Source organism: Phyllobates terribilis, unplaced genomic scaffold (genome assembly GCF_046119375.1).
Source record: "Phyllobates terribilis strain yellow unplaced genomic scaffold, ASM4611937v1 Scaffold_3__8_contigs__length_932513732, whole genome shotgun sequence".
Taxonomy (NCBI): Eukaryota; Metazoa; Chordata; class Amphibia; order Anura; family Dendrobatidae; genus Phyllobates; species Phyllobates terribilis.
In genome coordinates this window covers 501,091,193-501,104,736 of record NW_027362763.1, presented here as the reverse complement: position 1 = coordinate 501,104,736, position 13,544 = coordinate 501,091,193, and the positions used below count along the sequence as shown (strand labels likewise).

The 13,544-nt window shown below is 45.1% G+C and overlaps 1 protein-coding gene across 1 annotated transcript in view; it reads right to left on the bottom strand.

Annotated features, from left to right (window-relative positions):
- Window positions 1-13,544, bottom strand: part of CLVS2 (clavesin 2) — a 106,173-nt gene that overhangs the window by 14,270 nt on the left and 78,359 nt on the right. The window contains exon 3 of the mRNA XM_073675954.1: window positions 386-496. Coding sequence (XP_073532055.1) covers window positions 386-496 — 111 coding nt within the window. The remainder of the gene's footprint in view (window positions 1-385; window positions 497-13,544) is intronic.

Below are 13,544 nucleotides of genomic sequence, written 5' to 3'. Positions count from 1 at the left end.
AAGACTTTTTGCTGATTGACCGATGGATCCCCGTAGTTACCGGTAGTCAGCTTTCAATCAGAAAGACATTTGTACAGATACTCTGTCAACAGAGCAGAGGGGAAATGAAGAAGCTGCTCTATCAAAGTAACAGAAGCTGCAGAATCGTCGGCAGGAGTGGTCCATGACTGCTCTAAGCCAGTGAGATAGGTGTCGGAGAGAACAGTTAGCCACTACCTTCATGTATGATATTTACCCAATAGCAAAAAATAAGTTAAGTCCAGATAATCCCTTTAATAAGGTATCGAATTGTATGTAATGACTGACAGCTTTAACAATACCAAATAATACTATCAATGCGATCTAATTTTTGTAAATGTATTCTACATTGGAAAAATAAATATACCCTTTTCCGTGTCTTTTCTTTCAAGAAGGGCCTTATGACAGTATAAAGGGCATGAATGTACCATGGTTGATTGACAAAATGGATTCCTCCAAACCGAGCTGGAAAACTATCCTGTAAAATAGGAAAACATGGTAAGCTAAAGAACAAGACACTGAAAACATGTACAGTATTTGTAAAAAAAACAATGTATTTCATCTACTAGGAATGATAATGAGAAATCTAAGTCCTTGTGACTTTTCAGTCAGAAGCATATGCTTTTTGCAATCAGTTTACAAAAAATGCTGCAAATGAAAATCCAGCTTAATGTATAATTTATATTAGCCTCTGGGTTTTCTTTCAGCATTGTGCATGCTATGTGTAAGTAAATGCTATTTTTGTCTTATCTAGTTCATTTCATCTGCCCTTAGTTGCTAAATAACTGGCCATGGGTGCGAAACAAACTGAAGTCAGTAATTAAAGACATTTTCCTCAACTACAGCCTTAAAAAGTAATTAATGGGCTAACACTGGCTTGAGTCAGAGTCCTAGGGGAGTAAAAAATAAGACATTTTATAAGACAGTCAGCTTTAACCAGCAATTCTATTGTTCCCTGTGGGAAAAATCATTAGGAACATTGCAGCATTAATTTATAAACTTAGCTAAGCCTGGCAATGGTTTAAAGTGACCCTCCAGCCCGGGACTGAAAAGTGATTACTCATTTCTAAAGTATAGTCAATCTATCTATTGCCCTGTGTTTGCCTCCGCTGCCTCCTCTGCTGAAATTGGTGTTCCGAATAGTCACTTTTCAGTCCAAGAGTGGAGGATTGCTTTAAGGTGCCATCGATGCAACTAAAATAAAGCAATTATTTCCATAAGATTTAGGCCTGCTGAAGACAAGCGTATGAAAACTTGGGCCAATCAACTCTGCAAATCGCCGACATGACTGGCTAAGGGTGCAGCTCCCGGTGTTCTTCCGAATTTTTGACGAGTGGAAAAGCTACCAGCCATTTACATGCATTATTCTGGTCCATAAATCAAACCAAAGTAGTGCATGCTGTGATTTTATTCTCACAGAGAGTTGGACCAAGAGAAAAATTGTTCATCTGAACAACCTTATTGAATAACATGGGTCAGTGTGCTGTCTGATCAAAAATCTGACAGCAATTCGCTGTGAATTTTGTAGGAATTTAACCTTAAAGGGGTTTTCCCATGAACAAAATACATTTTAATTAGTAAATTATGGAATAAAAATAAGTTCCATAAATTGGATATGTTAAAAACAAAATCTCCTGGGCAGGGGAGGAAGTAAAAGAGTATACAGACATCACAGCAGGGGATCACAGCTGATTCTTTCAGTGAGGTAAAGCTTTTGCTGCTTGTTTTTAAACATAACCAAACAATGCCTAGAGGAAATAACCTTGGGGTATTCCCATCTCCAAGATCCTATCCCAATATGTAGTAGGTGTAATAATAATAATATTATTAAATACCTCCAATTAGAAATGTAGTATAGTATTTTTGATTCGATATGTCTCTTTCCTCATTGGCATTGAGGCAGGCATTGCAGGACCTTAGGTATCCATGGTTACGACACTAGCAGCTAGCTAACTGTCACTTTATCAGTGGATACCTAAGGTCCTGCAATGTCTGCACATGAGGAAAGAGACATATCGAATCAAAAATACTATACTACATTTCTAATTGTAGCTATTTGCTAATATTATTATTATTACACCTACTAAATATTGGGATAGGATATTGGAGATGAGAATATGCCTTTAACTGTCATAATAGATAGCTGAAAACTGCATGAAGAGAAAGAGAAGAATTAATTGGGTAGAAAGACAAAATGAGCAATTGTAAGTACACAGTGCTATGTAATATGATTACGGCAATATATTAAGATGATAACAACTTTGATGGGAGTGCTTCTTTAGGGCATTTCTATTGGTGCATTCTAATGGGTTTTAAGTCATATTAAACTAGGGAAAGCAACATATCTAGAGCTCACAACGTTCTGAAAAATGACACCAAAGCCACAATCCAAAATGCTGTGCATTGAACTGAGCAAGTACAATGTGCCCTCTGTAATTAACACATGGAAATTGTGTTACCTTGTAAGTGGTGTGAGAGATACCAGGGGAAATGTTGAAACATATGACAGTCATCAAGGCTTTATTCAGTCGGACAGTCTTGCATGAAACTGTCACTAGGCTTAATTGATAGCTGACATAACTATTAGAAGATGGTACGAAAAAAAGGTCACTAAGTAATTGTGACTTTTCCATGGAAATCAATAAGCCATCAAAACGACTAACCAAATCCCATCATACAAAGTATGTCTAAGCACTGTTGCAATTACATTATCTACTTTAACGAAGTACGGTAAGTAGCTATGTATAGGATAGCAACATTTGTATGTTCCAAAACATATCTATTAACTCTTCTTATAGATGAAGCAAATTTCCATCAGTCGAAAATCATTAATTTGCTACATTTAAAATATACATATACTCTCATTATCACTTATATCTGTCAAGTTCTCTATTTAGTCATGTTATAGCAATTTAGTTTGTTTTGTATAATTAAATAGTCAATTAAAACCACTATACAATTCATTAACTAGTTCAAGACCAGGCCATTTAACCCCATTCATGATCTGGTGCATTTTTACATAATGCAGTTTTAAGAATTGTAAATCATTTTGTAATTCGCACTTTCAAATAATTTTTGCACCTTTTTATCGTGAAATATGGAGTCTATTTTTTTGTTATTTCTCATACTCTTTTTTTAGTTTTTTGACCACTAAGGACCACTGAAATACATTTTAAAATTTGTTCATCTTTCCATAACAATTTTTTTTATATATTGGACCAGTTATTTTTTTCTTTTATTGACAGAGGTTGGGATAGTAACAGAAATTTAGACTGGCAGTGACCTTTTTTATTCATTTTTTTTCACATAATATACCTCCATAAGGTCATTCAAGACCTTTACGGGGCATTTCAACATTTCAACATTTAAATACTTTTTCTAATCTGATCTCCTCTGAAACTGGGGCTGATATACTAGCCCTAATTGCAGGGGGAATTCAGCCTCCAGGACCCCCTTTGATCCAGCAGCTTCTGGTCCTTCATAGCAATCACATGATTGCTGGGTCTGGAGCGCTTCCAATCCTACATACACAACACTTGTGCAGCGCCATGTAAACAGTAATAGGGAAGGCAGAGATGGCAATAACCCATCTCTGCCATCTCTTTGGAGAGTCTGGCGGTGTCTGACAGTCAGTTACCAGCTCTCGTAGCTGCAAGAAATCATGCAGCTCAGGGCCCGTGTCAGCACCCGGGCAAGTGCCAGGGCCCTGAGCAGGTGGGGGGCACACTCACGGTTGGGCACCCAGCTAGGCTACGGGCAGAGGAGAGTGGTGCCAGCCCTGCCCTTCTCCCCCACTTGCTCAGGGCACCGGCAGCCAGATACTTACCTCTCCCCATGCCTCCGCAGATCCGCTGACTTCCTGCTGTGCGCTCCCTGTGACCCATCACAATCAGCGCAGAGCGGGACGACGCCGGCGACGTTGGAGTCCGGACCTGAGCGGCGGCAGCATGTGAGGACAAGTCAGGGGAGTATTTGATGTTTTTTTTTAATGTATGGAGGCATAGGGCATTATATGGGGGGGGGGCGTGACATCCTGCATGGGGCATTATATGGGGGGGTGACAGCCTGCATGGGACATTATAAAGAGGGGAAGCATCCTGCATGGGGCATTATATGGGGGGTGAGATCCTGCATGGGGCATTATATGGTGGGGGAAAGAGACTTCCTGCATGGGGCATTATATGGTGGGGGAAAGAGACATCCTGCATGCTGCATTATATGGGGGGGGACATCCTGCATTGGGCATTATAAGGGGGGGTGACATCCTGCATGGGGCATTATATGGGGGGAGAAGTGACATCCTGCATGGGGCATTATATGGGGGGGAGTGACATCCTGCATGGGGCATTATATGGGGGGGAGAAGTGACATCCTGCATGGGGCATTATATGGGGGGAGGAGTGAAATCCTGTATGGGGTATTATATGTGGGGGAGAAGTGACATCCTGCATGGGGCATTATATAGGGGGGAGAGGTGACATCCCGCATGGGGCATTATATGGGGGGGAGAAGTGACATCTTTTATGGGACATCATATGGGGGGAGAAGTGATATCCTGAATGGGGCATTATATGGGGGCAGAAGTGATATCCAGCATGGGGCATTATATGGGGGGGAGTGACTTCCTGCATGGGGCATTATATAAGGGGTGACATCCTGCATGAGGCATTATATGGGGGTGAAGGGACATCCTGCATGGGGCATTATATCGGGGGGGTGACATCCTGCATGGGACATTATATGGGGGGAGAAGTGACATCCTGCATAGGGCATTATATGGGGGGAGAAGTGATATCCTGCATAGGGAATTATATGGGGGGGAGAAGTGATATCCTGCATGGGGCATTATATGGGGGTGACATCCTGCATGGGGCATTATAAGGGGGAACAGCCTGCATAGGGCATTATGTGGGGGGAACAGCCTGCATAGAGCATTATATGGGGGCCAGTATCCAATATGGAGCGTTATAAGGGGACCAGTATCCTGTACGGAGCATTATATGGGGGCCAGTATCCTGTACAGAGCATTTTATGGGGGCCAGTATTCTGTATGGAGCGTTATATGGGGGCCAGTATTCTGTATGGAGCATTATATGGGGGCCAGTATTCCGTATGGAGCGTTATATGGGGGCCAGTATTCTGTATGGAGCGTTATATTGGAGCCAGTATTCCGTTTGGAGCGTTATATGGGGGCCAGTATTCCATATGGAGCGTTATATGGAGGCCAGTATTCCGTATAGAGCGTTATATGGGGGCCAGTATTCTGTATGGAGCATTTTATGGGGGCCAGTATACTGTGAGGAGCGATTCGCCGGTTTCTGAGCTATTGTGGAATTTACAATAGATATCACTCATGTAATGTAAGAAGTGAAATCTTTGGCACTGTACTATAGCTATATTTCTCTGCGGTATCTGTGCATCATGAATCGTGGTATGTGTTAAAGGGGCCCACTGAGACTCTTTCGCCCGGGGCCCAGAAAAACCTGGAGCCAGCCCTGGTGCAGCTTCTCTACTATGCAGTGCAATGCAGACGACAAGAACATTTATTGCCTATGGGTGGTCCAGTAGTTAATATATTACCATACTGTTTCTCAATTGAAACCACTATACAAAAACTATATTACTACCATACAATGACCATATAGTGATAGATACCAGTCCTACTCAGGCACTCTACAGATCATTTAAGAAAATACAACTCAGTTAAATTCAGTGACTCACAAGGAAAGTCTGAGCCGATCAGTTTTCCATCTGGCCCAGATTTGCGTGAAAACTTCTACTAGCACCAGCAAATTCAGTCGACACATAAGACTAGTGTTTTCAGAGTTTACTTGATAGACATTTTTGATGCCTGACATTTATAGCACCTTCCTTACTTTTATTCTACACAAACTTCATATCCTCTAATATTCCTCTGATTTTGTATTTGTTTGCTGCCTCACATGCCCCCATTACTGTACCTGTTATGCACACGGTCTCCAAATAATGTATTTCATGAATAATGGGGTGATAAGTATAGTCATTCCTTAAAAAATGAAAGTCAGTACCTCTAAAAACAATAGTACCAAATAAATAGGGCCCCATTTAATTCCCTAAAAAATAATGAAGATGGGCATTTTTATTGTCTGGGGGCTCAAAGGGGAAATAAATTAAATAAATATTGTACAACAATAGCCTTAGCAGCTTTGCTTTTGTTGTTAAATGAAAATGATGTGACAATGTTCCTAGTGAAAGAATATAGCTTCAGTGGGTCATGTAGGTCTAAAGATTACATTAAATGTATTGGAAGCTGACATTATCTGAGTCTCCTTGACAAAAGTAAAGTTTAGCAATCTAATTTTAAAGTGTCGCAGGAAAGACATTTTACACTTCACAGTTCTAGTACAGAGCAGCAAAAATTACTAAAATGTTCTGCACAAAAGAACTTGAAGCCTTATCAGTGTTTTTCTATTCTGTATCCAATTCAATACACATCTGGTTTGAAAAATATGGCTGTTAATGTTGCAGGAAACCATTGTGGAAGATTATCTTCTCACTGATGCAAAATGTAACAATAAATCAGGTCTATTTAATGGCACAGGCTGAGTTATATTAATACAAAAGCTCTTATTAAATGGTAAAGAAAAATGTGATAGACCAAATGGCAACCACAAAACAAATCCCATTGGAAATGCTTCCAATCTGTCTTCATTTAGCGGAGACTGAAAAAATATCAATTGCAAGTGAGGAATTATGTTTTCTATTAAATATTTAAGGCGTGTCTGTCCTCTGATCATACTGTAAGCACACATCCACAATGGCATACAAAATATTGTGCCATTTGGCAAATAGATGATATTAAAAGCAAAAAACTGTGAACTCACAGCTATATGTCTACTGTATTCATAAGGGGATGTGTCTATCTACCCTTCTCAATGGTTATTTATTAGCTGCCATATATCAATGCATACTTGAGTCAGGAAAGTGGTGACTACTGCCCTCTTTGTATTTCTTGATCACTCCAACTAGCCAAACTGCTCAACATGTTTTGAGACACTTTGGCCAAGAGTAAACAACCTGTAACATATTTGTTAGTGAATTGAAAGGTGCTTTACCACTTTGTTTAAAGAATAAAAGTCTGAAATGGATACAGTACATTTTGGACTGTAATAGATTTTTTATGCTATAGGCAACCATTCACCCTTTAGCAGGGAAATACCAAATGGCTCTGTATGCATATTTCCTGAAGATTTTAATGTTACCCTATGCTATTTTGTGCTTTATTACGCCAGAAAAGTACTGTTGCAGTGACTGGGATCGTATACGAGGGACGTTATATCTCCCCCAGAATGTGTACAGAGACCTATTAAATCCATTGGAAGTGGATTGCAGTCACAGACACAGCTGCGGCTGCAATGCAGGAATGAAGGTGAGCATTGACCTGGTCAGACTATCTGGCTAAGGCAGATTAGTAAAACCCGGCAGGGCCTTCATTTCTTGGAGGAGGCTACAGGAAGGCAGTGGGGCGGCCTCCTCCCTCCAACCTGGATTTTCCAGTGGCTCTTGCCACCGGTTCTTTAAAAACCCAGCATTAAGGATTAGTGTTGTTCAGTGTTGGGACCTGCTAGGAGCATAGCAGGAAAGCTCGGCGGGCCTGTGAGCACCTGAACCCATGCCTGGGAGGGCTCTGCACCCGTCAGGCTCTGAGTGGCCCTGGGCGGCCGTTGCCCCCGACAACCGTTGTTATGGACTTGTGTTAACCTGGCTGAGAACCGGAGGACTTTCTGTTTACCTGTAAGTTTTGCTGAATAAAAGCTGCTTACGTTGGACTTGCTTGGGACACTGCCTCAGTTACTGCACGGTGTGAACACCGCCGCCTTACAGCTTGGTGGAGAATGCCGGCAATGTGACTGAGGCATACCAAACCGGCAGCTGCATAACCACAATCCCGCCTGCCACCTTTCAGCCCCCCCCCCCCCCCGTGGACAAAATGGAGGATCTGTTAAAGCAGGTGGTGCTCACCTAGCAGCAGCAGCTGCAGTCTCAGTAGCAACTGCAGGAGCAGCACCAGAGTTTCCAACGGCAACAGCAGGAGCAGGAACAGCAGCACAATCATCATCAGCTGCAGTTTCAGAGGCAGAAGCAGGAGTGGGAACAGCAGTACAATCAGCAGCAGCTACTGTACCAGCAGCAGCAAAAAACAAATGAACTGTTGCTGCAACAGATTGCTGCCCTGCAGGAAACGACCACAACACTGATTCCAGAACGTCGTGAGGCCCGGGACAAGGTTCGCTTAGCGTTGAGGAAGATGGGACCGGAGACGACGTGGAAGCCTTCCTGACCATCTACGAATGCACAGCAGAGCGGGAAAACCTGCCAACCGGCCAGTGGGCGGAAGTGATGGCTCCGTTTTTGGTTGGCGATGCCCAGAAGGCCTACTTCGACCTCAGTCGGAAGGATGCCCAGGACTACCAGAGGCTCAAAGGTGAGATCCTTGCCCGACTGTGGGTTAATACATACCTCACGGCTCAGCGCGTATTTTCATGGGCCTTTGTGGAGACCCGACCCGCCTCGTCTCCAGCTTATGACTTTCTGCAGCTGGTACGGAGGTGGCTCCAGCCTGAGACTTTGACTCCAGCACAAATGGTGGAGATGCTTGTGGTCGACCGGCTTGTGAGGACTCTGCCAGCCGCTATCCAACATTGGGTGGGGCAAGGGGACCCCAGCACCTTCGACCAGGTGGTCATCCTAATCGAGCCGCTCAGGACTTTATACGGGATTCTGCCTCCTCATCGCTGTCACGCTGGACCCTGCCAGACCAGGAACCGGGAAAGGGGGCGCGTCCCTCTTCTGAGGACAGTCAACACCGTACCCGTGCTGAAGGGGAACCTCGGAGTGAGAGTGGCAGGAGACTGGTTCCCTCCCAAAGGGTCACAAGATCTAACAGTACCTCCGCCATTAGGTGCTGGCGGTGTCAGGGGCCGGGACACGTGTTTGCTAACTGCCCCCTGACTACAGAGCCCATGGACTGCGGGTATAACTGCCGGGTCTCACTGTACACCCAGACCGTCTGCTCTGTGAGTGCCGACTCTCCGGACAGTGAACCCCAACTGTGCCAGGTACTGGTTAATGGGTACCTAACGGAAGCCTTCTTAGTCTCAAGGCGCCTAGTGACTTTGGTACATGAGTCATTGGTGGCAGGAGACAACCCCAGAGGTCGGACCGTCGGGGTTGTGTGTATCTATGCGGACCTCTGAGAATACCCAACCGCGGAGGTAGTGTTGTCCACGCCATGTAAGGACACGAAACATGTGGTGGGGGTGGTAAAAACTCTTCCCTATGGGACTGTGTTGGAAGAGACTTGCCCCTCTTCTGGACTCTGTGGAAAAACAAAAAACACTCTTCCCCGGTAAAATTTATTACGGGCGTTGTACCCGAAGAACCCGAGTCAGGGGTACCTGCCGTAGGGGTGTCCAACCTAGGGACAGAGTGTAACCCCGATAGGTTTCCCCTAGAGGTGCTAGCAGGAGAGGTCGAGGAGACCCCATTGATCCACGAGCTGGAGGTGTCCCGGGGCACTTTTGGGACAGTTCAGCTACAGGATCCCACCCTGACTCGGGCGCGGAAAATGGTGTTAGAGGTAAATGGTGTAGCTCAACAGCCCGGTGTAGATACTGTGATTCCACGCATGTTGGTCACCGGTGAGTTGCTCTATAGGGTAGACAAAATCAAGGACGAGGTCGTGGAACAGTTAGTGGTACCTCAGTCGTACAGTCAGGCGGTTCTGGAGATGGCACACACACCTGCTGGGTGGACACTTAGGGGTTAAAAAGACTCAAGAGCATATCTTGCAGCGGTTCTTTTGGCCGGGGATTTACGTGGAAGTTCAAAAGTACTGCAAATCCTGCCCCAAGTGTCAGCTGACCACACCCACCGCAAGCTTCCGTAGCTCATTGGTACCTCCGCCAGTGATAGAGGTACCTTTTGAACGGATTGCAATAGACTTGGTAGGGCCCATTGTAAAATCCGCTCTTGGCCACCAACATATACTTGTGGTCATTGACTGTGCCATCCGGTACCCGGAGGCTATACCGCTACGCCACACCTCGGCGAAACTGATTGCACGGGAGCTGTTTGCCATGTTCTGTCGCCTTGGACTACCTAAGGAGATCCTGATGGATCAAGGGACCCCTTTTATGTCCAAGGTGACGAGAGAACTGTGTAAACTGCTAAAACTAAAACAATTGCGCACCTCGATGTACGACCTTCAAGCCGACGGGCTTGTAGTACGGTTCAATAAAACCCTCAAGTCCATGTTAAAAAAGGTGGTTTCTAAGGACGGAAGGGATTGAGACATGTTACTACCCTATTTGATGTTCGCCGTCCGTGCCCCAGACTTCCGCAGGGTTCTCTCCCTTTTAGTTATTGTACAGCAGACACTCTAGGGGTCTGTTGGACGTGGCCAAAAAGACGTGGCGACGAGAGCCGACTCCACATAGGAGTATAATTGAACACATGGCTACTATGCAGGACCGGATCGCGGCGATCATGCCCATCGTGAAAAAACATCTGTTAGATGCCCAGGCAGCACAGAGGCGCACATATAATAAAAGAGCCACGGTCAGGTCTTTTAACAAGGGCGATCGGGTGGTAGTACGTGCACCCTCAGCCAGGGGTGCGTCTGGGGTAGAGGTCAGGATAAGTGATGCTCTTACTAAACAGCAGCGACGGGAGGCTCGCTTGCTGGTGCAGCGGAATACCAACGTGTTCTCAGAGCTACCAGATAGGACTGCGGTTCTCCAACATGACATTGTCACCGAACCTGGAGTAAGGGTACGAATGAGACCGTACCGGGTACCCGAAGCCCGGAGGCAAGCCAGCACGGCTGAGGTAAAACAAATGCTCCAGTTAGGAGTCATCGAGGAATGCGCGAGTCACCAGGTGGTTTCTGTCACTGCAAAATTTCAGTCTCTCTGTAGAAGTCACAGGCAAACGCGGATGCCCTGTCCCGGACACCCTGTATGGTGACAAATGTTCAAGCCCACAAGTTTGAACCGAGGAAGGGGGATAAGTGAGGCAGTGACTGGGATCGTATACGAGGGACATTATATATCCCCAGAATGTGTACAGAGACCTGTTAAATTCATTGGAGTGCATGGCAGTCACAGACACACCTGCGGCTGCAGTGCAGGAATGAAGGTGAACATTGACCTGGTCAGGCTATCTGGCTAAGGCAGATTAGTAAAACCCGGCAGGGCCTTCATTTCTTGGAGGAGGCTACAGGAAGGGAGTGAGGCGGCCTCCTCCCTCCAACCTGGGTTTTCCAGTGGCTCTTGCCACATGTTCTTTAAAAACCCTGCATTAAGAATTAGTGTTGTTCAGTGTTGGGACCTGCTAGGAGCATAGCAGGAAAGCTCGGCGGGCCTGTGAGCACCTGAACCCATGCCTGGGAGGCTCTGCACCCGTAAGGCTCGGAGCGGCATGGCGCGGTCATTGCACCCGACAAACGTTGTTATGGACTTGTGTTAACCCGGCTGCAAACCGGAGGACTTTCAGTTTACCTGTAAGTTCTGCTGAATAAAAGCTGCTTATGTTGGACTTACTTGGGACACTGCCTCAGTTACTGCACGGTGTATACACCGCTGCCTTACACTAGGTAATATTATGTACTTGAAGTTAGGTTTGGTACAGCAAGGTTATGTAGAAAGTGACTAAAGCCATTTTAGTATTTCTGTGATGCAACAGGATATGCCTCATAGAGATACGACAGTGATGATGTACTTGTAGGTAAAGTTATTAAAAAAAATATATCCCCTCAGGAAAAGTGTCATTGGGTAGAGAATCATGTTGCAGATTTCAGCTTTCAGCAGAATTATTTCAGCACCCAGAAACAGCGAGAGAATACTGTTTGAGACATACAGCTACTATTATCTCTAATATTACAGCGTCAAAGATTACAGGAAAAGAACTGACACAAATGAAATTGTGAAGTCATTTAAGATAGTCTAGGGGAACTGCATATGCTAACAAACTCCAAAAGTTCTCACATTACCATCTGCATGCCTTCCAGGATAGCTGCAGCTGTTGATACTATTCCAGCACCTCTTATTATCTGCTAAGGCTCAGTCCATTAGGCCTAGCTTGTCAGACTGAAATTTTATTCTTCCTGAGTCAAGGGTTTTATAAAAATACTAGCAGTAGTGATGAGCGAGCACTAAAATGCTCGGGTCGAGCAAATTGGAATACTCGGGTGCTCGACCCGAGCAACGAGCCCAATGTAAGTCTATGGGAAACTCGAGCATTTTTCATTTGGCTCCCCCAAGCGGTCTGCAGAGGGCCTAAAAATTGCCCAAATCGATGGGAACAGTGCTCAAATGACATGGGAACAGCATGGGGAAGACCCCTGGAAGCATTTCTGACTCCCAGGTCACTTCTGTCAACAACATTGTCAGAGTATTACGGCACTTTTACGGACTCACAATAAATCATACAAAAACAAAACCAAAATGGATTTTCCTGGGAAATATGTGAAGGAACATTGTATATAAGGCAAAATAAATAACCAAAAACAAAAATACTCCTCCACACTTTGGGCTATGTTCAAACGTAGCATTTTTGATGCGTTTTTGCACTTTTGCATTGCTTTCAGCCAAGACAAATGCATTCACTGGAAAATGTCATTTTAACATTTTACAACCTTATCTGGCCATGTGGTGTGTGACACATCATCAGACATATGCATACAGTGCTGAAAAGACATGGGAACAGCATGGGGAAGACCTCTGGAAGCATCTCTGACTCCCAGGTCACTGACTAAAAGTGTGCCCATCATAAGTGATCCTTGGCGCATGCGAAGATGTCTCCCGCCATGCACCTGTCGTTTCAGACTTGCAATAATCACCGTCAACGTCCTTGACCCAGTGCAGGGTTCACCTGTCCCTACCCTATTCCTTGGAATGCAAGCGCAAGTATGCAACCAGCCACCCACCCACCCACAGGCTGCAATACTATACTGCCAAATTTTGCACTTGAAATGTGGCCTTTTAGGCTCGTGGAGGCAGAAGCTGTCCACAATCTTATGGCGGAGGCGACCAGGCATCCATACTTGGTCCCCAGCTGCCACTATTTGTCCCGGTGTCATCTCCGCCTTCCACAAGCACGGGTCCCACAACATTACCCGTGCCCTCCCCTGCGCACTTACTGGGAAGGACCGCCTAACCACAAACATGTGGACAGGTGAATGTGGCCAGGGATGGTACGGAGCCAGTCCACAGCTTTTTTTGCTGAATTGTATTTCACCACAACTATATTCTTTAGCTTGGTGAAAGGACTTGGGAAACCATATCTACCCAGCTGTTATTTCTCTCAGTAAGTCCTCTAAAGCTGCTTTCACTTGAAATGTGGCCTTTTAGGCTCGTGGAGGCGGAAGCTTTTCATAACCTCATGACGGCGGCCGCCGGGTGTCCATACTCGGTCCCCAGCCGCCACTATTTTTCCTGGTATCGTATCCGCTTTCCACAAGCATGGGTGCCATCCCCAGTGCACTT